This window comes from Cryptotermes secundus, unplaced genomic scaffold (genome assembly GCF_002891405.2).
Source record: "Cryptotermes secundus unplaced genomic scaffold, Csec_1.0 scaffold468, whole genome shotgun sequence".
Classification (NCBI taxonomy): domain Eukaryota; kingdom Metazoa; phylum Arthropoda; class Insecta; order Blattodea; family Kalotermitidae; genus Cryptotermes; species Cryptotermes secundus.
This window is the reverse complement of record NW_019721526.1, coordinates 104,484-120,543: the sequence shown is the minus strand read 5'-3', so window position 1 is coordinate 120,543 and position 16,060 is coordinate 104,484. Positions and strand designations below refer to the sequence as shown.

The following is a 16,060-nucleotide window of genomic DNA, read 5'->3' as shown; positions in this document are numbered from 1 at the left end:
CCCCCTTCGTGCTACATGACCTGCCCACCTCATCCTCCTTGACTTGATCAATCTAATTATACTTGGAGAAGAGTACAAGTTATGAAGCTCCTCATTATGCAGTTTTCTCCAACCTCCCGCCCTTTAACAAAGATTTTGCAATTTACATGACAATAGATATCTAAAAATTGCATAGTCATGTCAGTTTAGTGTCTTCCCTGCTGCAGTGGTTTCTCCGGTATTCATTTCTATAAATATTATATCAAAAGACTTTCTTAGCTGAGAATATCAGCATTACAATAACGCTTATATCTCCCAAAAGTTTCATACATTCTCTGACAGTTTCTCAAGTTAATAACAGTATTATATATGAAAGCACATACGAGTGGTGCACTAAATATATTTAAGTGTTGAAAATAATCTTATATTTATCTGCACCGCTGATATTATTTCAACGGCAAAGCATTTAATTCTATTCTGGAAGTGGTGAATGAAATAATCTTCCTGAGGCAAGAGGCCATGCTTCAAATATTTCCCTCTTTTTCCTTTTATATTTATCGACCACGCCGTCCATGATAAGCTGATACTTGTCTGGATTTCCTAGTTAACACAACCAACTACAAATACAGCACCTCAGAATACAAGTTATTCCTTGAGAATTTTACATTTATTCAACTCAGCTGCTATGAATCCCAGAGACTCATAACCGCATTACGAAAGCCTCTCATTCTACCCTCATTTAAACCATGTGAATTCAGCTGACTTATTCACAATATACATTTAACAGCCATCTTAATATAATTCCCATTCAAACGCCTATACTAGAATTTTTTCAACCAAATATTATGTGTATTTCTTGGTACTGGATACAGCTATCGTTGTCTGGAATGGCAAGGTATCAAGTGGAAACAGGTAAACAATTCAATTGTTCATATAACCTTACATGTTTCTCCCCTTCGGGTCCGCCTTATATGCTTTACAATTGATGCAGATCTTAGTTTATCCATAAGTTATACTGTCATAAATTACAAAGTACTTTAAATTATATGATGACTCTTGTTTCATTTTTGATCTTCTGGTTGATAGCTCTTACTGTTGTTGGTTATTAAAATGTCTGCAAAAATAACAAGGACACATATTTCAGTATTTATCATGTGGTGTTATCTGGTATTAATAACCAATAAACAGACAAGTTTCATACTTGGATATTGTGATGGACACTTGTAATGCCAGTCTGTGTTGACATGAAGGTTGCTGAGGTGATGCGGACAGTGGACAGCTTTTTCAATCTTTGAACCGCCCCTTCCCCGTCTTCTCTCAAATTAATTAATAATTATTATTATTAGAGCCGTGAAGTCGGGAGAAGCAGCCCGTCGTCGCTCGCCCTATTTCTGTGTTTGCAAGCTCCCAAAGATATTCGTGGGGTATCCAAGCTATATGCAGAAGCTACAGTGATATGTCGGCCTTTCAGATAACAATAACAAAGTTTAATAACAAAATAAGAGAATTACACAAAATATACAACATACATAAACATGGCAGAACAGGGGTACAACAACCCAAATCTGTGATTGCTGAGCAATCACCCGTCGCCAACAGTCTCGACAAAGAAATAGCTAACTCGCCCCAGTTTCACTAACTTCCTTTAGGCGTTAAACAGGTTACCCCAGAAAAAAACATAAATAATTATATTAAAAATAAATACGCATATCGCAACCGTTCTAGCCAACGGCTTGCGATCGCGGGCAGCCTTTACCTTACCAGTCAGCCAGATATACCGAATGCAATTTAGAGGTACAAGGCCGAAATAGAATTTCCAATAACAATCGCCACTAGCAGGTAGCGTCCACTCAGGACCACGTAGTCTGACAGACTATGAAGCAGATCTCGTCTCCTTCCGAGACATCGGAAGAGGAATAGAAGGCCACGTGATACACAGCCATCACGAGGATGGTCTGAAGAATAAAACTAATTAAAATCTTAATACTGTCAGGTGTAAGGGGGTACGCGTGACGAAAATAACAAGTTCTAGACCAGATGATTGGATTTATTAACACCTTCCTTTACAATCACCAATGCAACGCTATCGCTGGTTTACACACTTTCAAGTTCACCGTTCAACACTCACTAGGATTCTTAGTTTCCACTAGTCGTCTCCTAGCAACGGATCTCAACAAAGAAACTATCACCTCAAATCACTATGAAGTCCTTCTTGTTATTTCGCCTTCAGTGATTCTGTACTCCTCTGTCCTAATCTGTACTCAACTTACCTTCCCAGTTCGCTAAGGACATGCTTTGTCTCGCCCTTCTATTCCCAACTGCTCTCTTCCATGACGGCTTCGTGTCCTTGACTCACAGTTCCTCAGCTGTGACTACTCGCAAACGACTTTCGTTGTCCCCTATAAATCTTCGGCACGGACCACAAACAGAAAACACCTTCTATTGTTGTAGACGCATTTGTAGTTTTATTGCCTAGCACGGGGCATAGCGCAGACCACACTAGAAACATTTCTTATGTTGTCAGAATTGTTGCATATCCTAGCAACGGAGTGTTTACCAAGATTGTCTTTGCGTTAACTTATTTATCGAGCCGTTGCCTAGCAATGGAAATCCGCTTGTTCGTTGCTATTCCGACTTTTCAGACAGTGTTTACCTAGCCGTTGCTTATAAGCAGTCCATATGTCACAATATTATGTATTCCTGTGCGTTTAGGTCATTGTCCACTCAACTGTTCGCATGATGAGACTTTTCTTTAAACCTCCTCGACTAAGCAAAGGGTTTACATAGATCAGAGTTGAAATAGAAATACGATTTGGGTTGTAGAGCAATTTAATGTGGTGCAGAATTTCTCTAAAAGCAATTTCGAGGCAATTTTCGGACTAACAACAATTGTAGCCTTGTAATAAGACTGACAAGCCAAGGGCCTTTAGATTTGCGTTTACACATCGGGACTCTGAATCCAGTAATTAATAGAACCAGTTAACTGTGAACCCCTCTGTGTTTCCAGGCATTTGACTGTAATGGATACATGGAAGGAACGCAAACACTTCGTGTTGCCATAGCAATTCGACCGCACGATGAATGTGTATGTTGAGAACTCTGAACCTACACGCCAGTACGTACATACGTACTCATGTACGGTGCACATTTTAAATTTCGCTACTACCCACAAAGATGAGAGTCGTATCTTGTACTTTCTGCTTACTATTGAAAGAGTACAAGAGGGTACTCAGGTAGCACTGCTATCGAAGTTACAACGAACACAGAACACTTTAGTTAGAAGCCTTCATGCCAGAAAAATTCGTGACGTAGATATGGGATGGAGGACAGGAAAATGGATCATAGAGACAGTAAATGGTAAGGACATATACTGAATGTAACTGGCTGGAGATACAGTGCAGTTGGCCGTTTTTCTGAACTCCATATCGACAATTAATTGATTATTTTTCCCCCCTTGGCACTACAGCCCCAGTGGGCCTAGGCCTACCTCCATGAACTTCTCCGTTCACTTCGGTTTTTCTAGATCTTAGATATTCGGTAGGACTCCTTGGGCGGGTGATCAGCTCGTCGCAAGGCCTCTACCTGTACACAAACACAGAAAAACGCACACAAACATCCATGCCCTGAGTGGGATTCGAACCCACGATCCCGGCTTCCGACCGAAGACAGTGCACGCCTTAGACCGCTCGGCTACCGTGACCGGCTAATTGTTTATTAGCCTGAATAATGAAGCAGATGACTACAGAAGTTCCTCTTAAATTTGATGCACGTTTTGCAGGGATATCATATGAAAAGTTTCAAGAATATAATATTGTCACGTTTTTCGTGACGATAGACGAGGTTTTTGACGGGTAATTGGATTTATTGAACTCTTACAGATCCGTGACTACAAGTAATTATATCCGATCCACTAATTCACACACTTTACAGTTCGCTAAAGGACACACTTCGGTCTTTTCAGCCTGCTGTGCCTTTACCAGTCTTCTGGTAACGAGGTACGATCTACATCTGTTGCTGCCTTTTGCTAGTTGCAGGCTTGGCATGCTCTTCGACCCAGAAGATGGACGCATTGCGTTCTTCTGTAACGTTGTAAATTTCCACCAGACTATATGGCGTCACATTTCCGGCGCCTCGGTACGTAGTGACTGCAGACAAATAAATGAGAAAGCGAAGTCTGGTTGCCGTCGTCCCATACAGAGTATTGCTTCATGTAGAGCGCAGTCCAACTGCTCCTCTGAAGCTCCAAACAATCAGAATATTATCGATATACTGTTCGTTTAAAATAACTTATGCCGCTATAATCTATTATATTACTTTCGTTGTTTGTCAGGCTAAGAAGCGATTTTGACACCTTAATTAAATTATATTCCCAGTAGCATGGGACATGGTGTGGGAAATAGAACGTCCTCGATTTTGTTGATACTCACATGAATATACTTACTTACTTACTTACTTACTTACTCATGGAGCTGAGCCCTTCTTGAGGAGCCGCCAATTCTGCAGCTACTCAAGAATTTCCCAGCATTTTATGGAACCCGAAGGTTCATCGCCGTGTTCACTGGTCCCTATCCTGAGCCAGATTATAACCGCACACGGCCTGAACACTTCTTACAACCGTTGTTCGTCAGTTCTTATGACCGTTGCCTATCTATCTTTATGTTTATTTATTAATTTGTTTGCCCGCTTCGGTAGAACACTTTTGACTCTTCTCAGGATTGTGCCACGGTAATAACTGGGGCAACACGGAGACTGCACGTTTAAAACTAGTCCACTGATACAAATAAATACTCTATTTCTGCTTAATCACAATATTGTTTATTTCAGAATCAAACTATAACTTTATCGGCGAGTAGGGAGTAATGTGCCAAAGATTAATCGAGCCAAATAAATACTGTTAAATTTAGATAAACTTGGAGAGAGCAGGTAAATGACGTCTGCCTCTGTTGAATTCTAAGTGCCAAGTCGGATACGTCTGTCTCTGATGAATTCTGAACACCAAGTGCTTCTGCCCACTCTATCTCCGGGAGCGCCACTTCTTACCGTATAGGATTTGAACCGACGGCCTTTCTCCCAGGCAAGAATAGTCTTCTAATGGCTGATTTTAACTGCCAATTTATCATACCATCAGTACAAGACAATCACATTACTAACTTTTAGAATGAAGAGATCCNACCCCTCCACTGGTCCCTATCCTGAGTCAGATCTATCCAATCCATACCATCCCATCATATCTCTCTAAGATCCATTCTAATATTGTCCAGCCACCTACGCCTTGGTCTTCCCTGTGGTCTCTTTCCTTCTGTCTTTCCCACCAATATCCTATACGCATTCCTCGTCTTCCCCTTTCGTGCTACATGACCTGCCCACCTCATCCTCCTTGACTTGATCATTCTAATTATACTTGGAGAAGAGTACAAGTTATGAAGCTCCTCATTATGCAGTTTTCACATGAATATGCTACTCTTTATAAAGAAAGAATAGTCGCTCTCATTAATAAACTTTATATTTTCTTCTCTTAATTACGTTCCATAATTATATTATATGAAATGATTTTAAGTGCAGAATTTGCAGCAAGAAGAATGTGTAGTAGAGATGAATGATGTCTGTTGTCCATGAAATTCCTTGCTCTATATAACAGCTAACACTTGACGTTAAGATGAAATATAAATATAAAATTTTAAAAAGGATTAGAGACAAGATTATAGTTTGCAGTAACAGTAATGGTGAAAGTGGATGTAATAATAGTAGTGTTGATGGTGGTGGTGGTGGTGGTGGTGGTGGTGGTGGTGGTTGTGGTGGTGGTTGTGGTGGTGGTTGTGGTGGTGGTTGTGGTTGTTGTGGTGGTGGTAGTAATAATAATATTAGTAGAATATAAAAATAGAACCAGTGGAAAGAGTCATATATTTAAATAATATTTGAACCCAAAGAACCTGGTGTCAAGTGGACACAGGTTTGTGTAATGCAATGAAATACAAAGGAATAAACGGAAACTGAAACTAAATTACCTCTAACTTCAGAATTACCTAGCGTTTCGTTTAGTCCTTTCCAGAAGACGCTAATGATAATGATTTCTGTTGCAGCTACAATATCGTATTCATGATCCTGACGTACTTCCTGCCAATCGGCTCTATGAGCTTCACATATGCGCGGGTGGGGCTGGAGCTGTGGGGTAGCCAGAGCATTGGCGAGTGCACACAGCGCCAGCTGGAAAACATCAAGTCCAAGAGGCGGGTAAGTCAATGTTGATCTTATGGCGAGGCACACTGTAGCTGTAAGGGCGAAGGCACAACAAGGAAACTGGCAACCGCAATTTCCGAGAATTGTCGCCGATTTCAAGCAGGCAACTGGTTTCCAGATTAGCAGGCGCACACTGAGGAAACTTATGCTTGATTAGTTGCTCGTTCGTCCGATGTAATACATGATTGCATTTTTTTAATTTCGTAATTTTATTTTTTGCAATGGAATAGAATACTTATCTTCTCATAACATCGTGGTAGTTGAGACCGGCTAAGACGGCGTGAGAAGAGAGGACGACGACCATAAGGAAAATATTGGGGTGTTAATTAATTTCTTCTAATTAAGGTCAATTTATTTTAAGTATGAAATATCTCGTTCACACGCGATACGAAGTTTTGACATACAGTGCAAAAATTTTAGCAAGACACACCTGATGATGGTCGTATATGGCCGAACCATTAAATGTTGAAGAAGGGTGACTCTATAATAAATTATATTTTATATTCATTTTATAAATTATATTTAAGATAGAAATATATGTAAAATAATATTTATACAACAGGATGGCTAAATACGTGTATAATATTAGGAAAAGAAAACATTGGGTGCATCCGTTCTTTTGAAACAATTGAAACTGAGGCGCTTATATTTTTATCGAAAGAACTTAACCTTGATCCAGACTCCTTCGTCTCATGTGAAATTCTTTCCCAAGCCAAACTCATTTTGCCCAGCCTAGCACAGTTTTGGTGGCGTTTGTCATATATACCAAGCTCTTGCTCAGTTAACTGTATAAAAATAAAATTAGCAGTTTCGTCAACCTTTCGTGTCATCTTAAGAAACAAATGAATTACTGAAGGGCGATGTAGAACAGCTGACACTAGGAAACCACGCGGGAACGCAATTCTGAGAAGACTAGCATGCTCCGTTGTCAGGAAGTCGAGTTTCTCAGTCTTTCCACGAGTTATGTTGCCGTTTCATCAATTTTCGCTGCTCCATTCAGTGACATATGTTCAACTCAGGCTGATAACCTTTCTCGGAAATTGCGGTTGCGTTGCAGTTGAGAGTTTCCTTGTTATGCCCCTGCCCTAAGAGTGAGATGAGACTGAGTCTGTGGGTAGTACCGACCGCAAATGGTCTAATGTCGAAAGTCACGATGGTATATGACGTGCATCTTTTGTGCAATGATAACTGGCCATGGGAAACCGAAGTGCTCGAATAATACGAGACACAGTACCGCTTTGTCCACCACGCATCCAACACAGCCTATTGTCTGCACTATGGTCACTCAGTGTTCCGGCTAATATTACCCCAACATACTATCAAGCCAAGACGAGATCTATTTAAGGACTCTGTCAATAACTCCCACGGTATAGCTTCGAATGATAGGCTGTGTGAAAGACGAATTCTCCCAGACGTGACAGAGAGTGCTCGTGGCCTAAGCTGCAGTACAATCTCAGCATTTACCTCGAGGGATTCAGGAAACTACGAAAAGCCTCAGTAAAATCAGTTGGTGTCTCTGCCGAGATTCGAAAAGGGAACTTCCCGAATGCAAGTTTGAAATGTCACCGCTTGAGCTATCTCATCTGCCGACAATCTCGTGCTGTTCTTGTCTCACTTGAGGTCTGTTTTTACCCTTGTGCGAAGAACAAACTGCACTACATTTCCAGTGCTGTTCTTCCAACAAGGAAGAGCCAGTCCACATATTGCACACTGAATGCACTACACTGCATTGCATTTGTAGTGTTTTTCTTCCAGCGAGGAAGAGTCAGCCCACATATTATACACTGACTGCACTAGACGCTTGCTCGTGTCAAAGACAAGCTAAATTGCATTGCGGTCCTACAGTGTTGTTGCTGGTAGGTTTAACTGAAGTGTAGGCCAACAGTGTTCTCTTGGTTGTGCAAATTATTGTCCTCTGGGGTGTAATATCGTGTAGTCTGACATATTTATCGGTGATTCTCAGGAATACTCTGTCATCATCTTCAGGGTCGAAGAGAACTCTTGTACTTTGGAGATTAAGGAATATACTGAAATCCTGAAGATGGAAGCAGCACTTCCCGCCATAATGTCGGTAAATATCCACCAGATCACTTGTCATCGCCTTCCAGAAAACAGAAATCATCGTAGTCCCTGCCCAGAAAGTCCAAAACCTTGTACGAGTATGTTTATGGTTTCCTAGGAGGACGTTACTAGTCCCGTGCTGTTCTTATGAAAGATAGGAAATGCATCACTGGACCATAAAGTTTTCAGAAATGCGGGCTACATTCGGACTCCATGCCAACTTCTGTGTCTGCGGAAATTTCAAGATGCAATGTCGGCTTTATGTTAATTATTCGTACGAGTAGGGTGAACAGCGCCAGTCACTGTGACATCGCAGTCTAAGGTATGAACCATCTTCGCCCATTCGAACACTGGGGTCGTGGGTTCGATTTCCACTTGAGGCATGTATGTCTGTGTGCTTTTTTCTGTCCTTGTGTTGTTATCTGTGTAAGTAGCTGCCTTGCGATGGGCTGATCCCTTGTCCAAAAAGTTCTACCGACTCTGCTATAGATTAAGACACTGCAAAAGTGGCCGAGGTCCAAAGGGCTGTAGAGCCATAGGTAGGTAGGTAGTTAGGTAGATATTGAACAGAATTGTGTGGTAACATAGCATAATTGCGTTTCTGGCCACATAATCATTTGATTGTTTTGGAATATGGTTATTATTTTCAGAGCAGAACATTATTACATAATAGCCATGAAATGCTGTAATAAGAGAATAATGTTATTTCTTTGTTGATTTCACTACTTGTATTACATTATAATTTTTATTTATGCACGTCAATTTATTTCGCATCCATATTTCTCTAAAGAGCAAATCAAATTATTTACCGGCATCCAGTTATACTTGTTCTTCACCCACTGTTTGTCTTAGTTTGAATGTGTTTAGCAGTTCAATTTTATTATTATAGCTGTACTGCCTTTATTAAGAACTTCTTGTTATTTTCACCACAGATCGCACCACTTCACAGGCCCACGATTTTAATCTCCTTAGCTTTGACTCTGCTCTGCAATAGAGGGCAATTCTTATCGAATCTGATCAAATAAATCAAAAGGAACGTTTCGTTCTGAATGACCCTGGGATATGCTCAGCCTCTAAAGGGCCCTACACACGCTCCGGTAGACCTGTCAGGTGCGCCTGCACAGGCGCGCCTGCGCAGGTCGACCGGAGCGTGTGGATGATAAAACGTCGCAGTTATTGTGACCTGAACAGTCCGCCGGAGCATATTCGAAAAATCATTAGACGACCTGTGCAGTTTTGTACCTGAACCAGGCAAACCGGAGCGTGTGGCGAAATGGCCATCCTCATAACGGTATCTTTCTATTTTAATTAATGGGGCAACTAATGACAGGAGCTGTAAATAAGTTTCTTCATTCATGCGCAAATAATTGTGCCAGTCTTTAGGGACCTACTTCAATTCACGTAACAGATTCACATGTGAATAAACGTTTCTTTTCATCAACCACTCTTTGCACCAGGTTTGACGCTTACTTTTCGGTTTGAAACAATTTGTAGCTAATAATAAGCCAAATACAGCTAGAACATCGTCACCTGTAGATGCCATGTCCGACCGTAGCAAACACGCAACTGAAGTAATATCGGAAAGGTGTACCTGAGCGTGTGGGCGCACTGGGGTTTTCAGGTCGACCTGCGCAGGCGCACCTGTGCAGGCGCACCTGTGCAGGCGCACCTGACAGGTCTACCGGAGCGTGTGTAGGGCCCTTAACAGAAATAATTACCAGGAATCTACCTGGGGGGGTAAAGAGCGGCCAGCACGTAAGGCTGACAACTTTACCGCCATCTGTGAATCGATTATCAAGAGAAAATATGGGAGCGTCTATCACTACCGTCACGTTCGCCCACACGTTTGGCGTCAATTTTAACTCTGTATAAGTGCTCAGTGAGACTTCCAGCCCCACTTATAACTTGCCACTTATAAGTTTCCTCTTAGTGCCCTTACGTTGGTCTCCACTTTCATCCGCCGCTTCCTTGTTGCTGTCTGGTTCAGGGTAGGGTGTGGGATTGCTCTGAATTTGAATTTGTACGGGCGCCAGTGGACTTGGGTGAAATCCACGAATTTGGAACGGGGAAAACAAAGGGGGGGGGATAAAGATAGGCGGGCGTTTGGGGTTCCGACTGTTCAGACGGTAGGACGAGTTTCTGTCTCAGGGCGACTTCCGCGCCTTGCTCACACAAGGAGAGAGAGAACACTTAAAACTCACATTTCAACAACTCTGTTGCTCTTTATTATTGATGTGAACTAGAATTACACATTACAAGGCTGTAGCAGTTTGAATTTGTGTACCGGCCTCGGCCAACACTGATTTAACTTCCGGGTGGTCACTCCTGTTACTCACTTTTGATGACTGACTCCTGTTATTCACTTTTTGCGACTGACTGCTCCGGAGAGGCAGAAGTCCTGACGGTTCTGGAAACGCCTGGTTTCCTCTCCTCTGAAATTTTGCTGATTGGCTGAACCTAAAATTTGGGTGTTTCTCTAATTTACATTCAGCCAATCCCTAACAAGATCCATGTTAATTTGGGCCTAAGTACAAGACGGTCCCTCTGACAGCTCTCAAATAAATGAAGGTACGCTAACGATCGCTCGGTACGCCCCTCTGAAAATTATTGCGACTCGTATCTGTGAAGTCTCAAATTTTCAAAACTCGTACCGTCGAAGTGAAGCATTGAAATTTCCAGAAAACGCAGAGGGATACTTCCTGCTCCGTTCTGGGGTTTTCAAGTGACCTGCAGCTTGCTTGTCCCTCAGAAAGACCAGATGTCGTCCTTGGCGTCTGCTGGTGCTGGGGTAAATTCTGTATCATCTTGCGTTAACAGTAATGCAGTTCGTTTACATGTAGTGCATTGTAATTAAGAATGTAAATGAAAAACATTGCTGAGGTTCCTGCTTGGTGCGGTTACACCTCGACGTCTCACAACCCTATCGACCTACACAACCTGTTGCAGAGATAGCTTTACATAATTTCGAACTTAACAATTCAAAACTGCAGCCAAATATATAGGGCTCAGATTTGCACTAAAATTAATCTTCTAGTATCTAGTATGTTTCCTTTTTCTTCTCCTTCTTTAGCTAGTCGCTACGTAATATCAGCAGAGATAGTAAGTAAGATATTCCAATAATATCGGTGTGTGTATGGCGTGTGCCCGTGTGTATGCACGCTAACACCTTCTAACCAAACCCAAGAATTTTCACAAAATTATCTTATAATTTAAAGCTATCCCGCCTTTGAGCTCTGTCACCCTACTAATAATATTACCAACATGATGGCCGTTTGAACCAGGAATCTGTATAATTAACGGAGCAAGTGGTACTAGTTAGGGCCTAACTTTTTTGAGATATAAATAAAGAAATTTCCTTTTATCCTCCTCCTACTTTTCAACAATTTGTGATAAAAATATCTTATATTCATTGTTTGTCTCATCTAGTTTTCTAGTTATAAATCAAGAAGCTTTGTCAATCCACTCAGACATGAGAAGCAGTAGTCTCATTAAGAAACAAAATTCTTACACTCCTCCATTTGTCTTACGGAACTCAATTTATATTCGGGAAGTGACGGCGCTAGTTCAGGATCCTATTTCAGAGATGTGAAGCCGCCTCAAATAAGGGACGTTGGAATCCGGCAACTGGATTATGTATGTACAACAAGATAGAACGGGCAAGGGACTCATCAATACATTCTTCCTCGCACACAGCGGAAAAACCTAAGGGAATGCTTTATTTCAGTACAACTGGATTCGATCCTGCAAAAATAAAGTTGATGGGTCGCTTTGGCTGTGACGGTATGTAATTTAATTCCGAAAATAAAGTGGACCTTTGAAGTAGTTCATGGAGTCTTGGTTTAATTGCATTTAATTTTCATTCCGGAAATGGAAGACCTTCAGAACAAGCGCCTAGTCTTGCGTAAACAATTCAGAGATGCACTTTTTAAGATGTTTGACTACTACAAGAGGGACGTGAGACAGCCGTTGTACAATTCACGACGTTGCCAGTTGTCAAGATTCCTATAACGTTGGACTGAGGAGAGTTCAACGCATTGTTAATGAGGAAAATATTGCTTAAGACAGGAGAATGTGTGAATTTTTAATCGCCGGATAAAATTAGGTGAAAAAGGAAAATAACAAATATGTAATACTTTGATACAATTGTATTACGATGCAAAGATCTTACATTTTATGAAAGAGAAGAATTCCCCTCTGCTAAGTATTCAGAATAAAATTAGACAGGTAGGAGATATAATGTGGGCTGAACAGCTCTGTCTTCTGGGATGTAACGCCGTGTAGTCTGTTGAACGTCAAACGACGTTCGGAAGAACATATCGCCTCCACCCAAACGTGCTAACGTGCTTGCTACCGGCTTCATGCTCGTTTCTTGCATGGTTTATTTTTCGACCATGAAGAATGTGGCAGCACATTCCTCCGAAAGAAAGGTTGACTTTCGGCGGAGTACGAGGCGTCACGTCACAGAAGATATAGTTCCTTTTACACCACTGACAGAACCTTATATTTTACAAGAATTTGAATTATTTATATGAAACTTGATTCTTCCGAATGCTCACCGTCAAAGTTTCAGTAAGAGGCACAATGGGTCAAGTTCCCGAAACGTCCCCGTTGTCAATTTGTAAAGAAATTCAGGGCCTCTTAGGGCAATCGAAGTTCCATTCCGGTGAGATTAGACAGTCTGATGGTAGCAAATGTTGTCACGTGTAGTGGTGACAATAGACGGAGTTTGGATTGGTGGCTCGATTTATTGACCACTTATACACTCACAACTCGTGGGTACAATTTGCAGATCACTGACACACGCAGACTAGTGTCATCAGTCTCCACTAGCCGTTTCCTGGCAACGGCTTCTACCTAGGGAGATTCTTCAGTTTCCCTCACTCAAGTCCTCTTCTCAACCGACAACTCAACTCTAACTGAGTCCAAGGCTGGCGGCCATTTTACACTAACATTCTAGTCTTCTCTTCATAAGCTGACTTTCAACTGACAACTGAACTCTCTCACCAACCAACTACTTCTCCACTAGGCTCCACACCCCGTCACTCAGACATGTGCAGAATTATTGGCGCTGGTGGGAATATACTCGTATTCGAGTAAGCTTCCATGTCAGCAGTACACATTGGATGACATCCAACCAGTGATGGTCACACTTCGCTCGCTTATCACTCAGAACACAATCCAGATGAACATGAGTTGGCACGGGTTGCAGAAGGAAACAACTTCTAAAATTACCGACAGTCAGGGATTACCTCATTAGGCCGTAGGCAGCATATAAGGTATTATTTTTTAATTCGTTTAGTGGTGGGGCGCAGTCCAACTGGGGCCACTCTGCACGGCGGCCACTGATTGGCCTATTGTACCCTGCCCCGGGTGATTATGATGATGGAAAATTTGGTGGAATGAAGATTTGCAGGGGAAACCGAAGTACTCGGAGAAAACCCGCCCTACCGTCACTTTGTCCACTACAAATCCCACTTGATCAGACCCGGGATCGAACCCGGGCCGCCGCGGTTGGAAGCCAGCGACTAACCGCTTGAGCTATGGCGCGGCCTTGAGCATATAAGGTAACAGGTGTCTTTAATTGTATTACGTGAATAATAATTACCCCGTTATTGAATGCGTAAGTACTTAATAAAACGCAATGCAAACAAATCTAAGTGTATTGCAAAGTCTCAAATTAGTAGCTCTGTATTACTCGGTGCGGTGATTGTCCAAGTTAACTGCAGACTCTTATACTTAATTAATTGAGTATTAAAGAAAGTAAGTGGATAACTGAATAATTAACCAGTCAAATTAATAATTACCTAAGTAGTTGTCTAGTAAAGCTAAATTTTAATAACCGTCAATGTTTATGATCCAGGACTACTTAAATATGATTCGTTCTCCTACAACTTACACGCCTAAGATCCAGTTTAATATTATCCTCTACCGTAAGTCACGATTTCCGAAGTCTGGGGATTTTGGAGAGGTGTCATTACCAAATTTCTGTATGCATTTATTGTATCTCAAACGAGATATATATCTAATGCAGCGCAGTGTGTCATTTAAGCAACGACCACTTCTTTCAAAATCATTTCCAATTCGTAATTCATCAGCACTTTTACCTTTCGATGCTATATATAACATAGATAGGGACAGCTTTGTAAAATATCCCACAAAAAAAAAAAAAAAGCGAAAGTGGATCCAGTGATGTAAGTAACTTGTGAAAGGGTATCCGCCTGTTAAATGCCAGCGTTTTTACCGCTTAGCTCCCAGACTACACCCACGTGTAACAATAGACGGGGTAACTCTCTCAAGAAGATGACGATAACAGTCGGGAGGAAGATAAACTACGATAAAGTTCAGTTGTATGTAGTTTCGAACTTCAGACAAAGCGGTTCGTGGCAACCGCGGAGTTCCGTGGCACGCAGTGTCAGGTCGTTCTGTTGAGAGCAGCAATATTTCTCTCGGTCCGATATCAGAATTTCTGTTTGCACAACAGAGTGGCTCGTCTGGAATAACAGAAGCCGGGGAAGGCCTGCGCTGTGACCGGAATATGAAGACACTGTTCCGAGAACATGCACTGCGTGTTTGTTCTTGTACAGTCAAACAGAACCAAACTTGATGCTGCAGCAATGTGTAGCGATTTTTTTTAAAGTGTTCTGTCCTCTGCAGCTGTGTCTATTGCTGACGTGAGATACGAACTTTTATAAGACCACACATTCATATGACATAGCTCAGTCAGTGTTGTTAAGGGCTACAGACTGGACGGCTAGGGCAAGGGATGTTTCTCTTCTGCACAGCGTTAAGCCTTGCTCCAGAGCTCACCCAGCCTCCTATACAATGCTTACTGGAAGATCTTTCTCCGATAGTAAAGCGGCCAAAGCGTGAAGCAGAATACTCCACTCAAGTGCCTAGTTCAAGAATGGTGGATCTATACTTCCGTTCCCAATATATTTTACGGCGTGGTGCTTAATTGCTTAGGTCCAGAGACATCCTGGCTCAGGATAGGGACCGCTGGAGTGCTCTTGTGGACATGGTAATAGACCTTTGGGTTCCATAAAATGCTGAGAAGTTCTTGAATAGCTGCTCAATTGGCAGCCTCTCAAGAAGGGCCCAGCTCCATGAATGATTATTATTATTGTTAACTACTGTAAATTTCTATTTTTGCCGATGATCTAAAAATTCTCCGCATTATTAACTCTCCTCATGATTGCCTCTTACTTCAATCTGACATTAATTCCGTAAGTGACTGGTGCACTGCTAACTCCATGAAACTTAATATTGCTAAAACGCGTGTTGTATCGTACACCAGAAAAACAAATTTTCTGAGCTACGAGTATCAGCTTTGTCATGATATCATTACACGCACCAGCAGTATTAAGGACCTGGGTGTTTTCTTTGATTCAAAGTTACATTTTCACACACATGTTAATTACATATTTTCTGAATGCATAAAGCTTTTAGGCCTTATTCGCTCCATTACCTACAGGTTTTCCTCCATGGAGAGTCTGTATGTACTATATTTTACTTTAGTCAGGTCCAAGTTGGAATATGCCTCGGTAGTTTGGAATTCCATCACCTCGACTGATGCCAATAAGCTTGAGCGCATCCAGCAGAAGTTTGCGTCCGTCTGTTTTTATCGTTTTTTCCCTCATATTTCATATAATTATGCTTATGCTTTAGAGAAATTAAGTCTGCAGTCTTTACATAAACGGAGACATCACCTTGATGCACTTTTTCTTGTTCAGGTATTTCGTGGTCTTAAATCCTGCGCTTCTCTTTTGGAAAATGTTAGCCTTCG

The 16,060-nt window shown here is 41.6% G+C and overlaps 1 protein-coding gene across 1 annotated transcript in view; it reads left to right on the top strand.

Moving 5' to 3' along the window:
* The window catches only part of LOC111875547 (tachykinin-like peptides receptor 99D), a 366,779-nt gene that overhangs the window by 281,038 nt on the left and 69,681 nt on the right, over positions 1 to 16,060 (top strand). Inside the window, exon 3 of the mRNA XM_033755858.1 lies at positions 6,060 to 6,210. Within this exon, the coding sequence (XP_033611749.1) occupies positions 6,060 to 6,210 (151 nt within the window). The remainder of the gene's footprint in view (positions 1 to 6,059; positions 6,211 to 16,060) is intronic.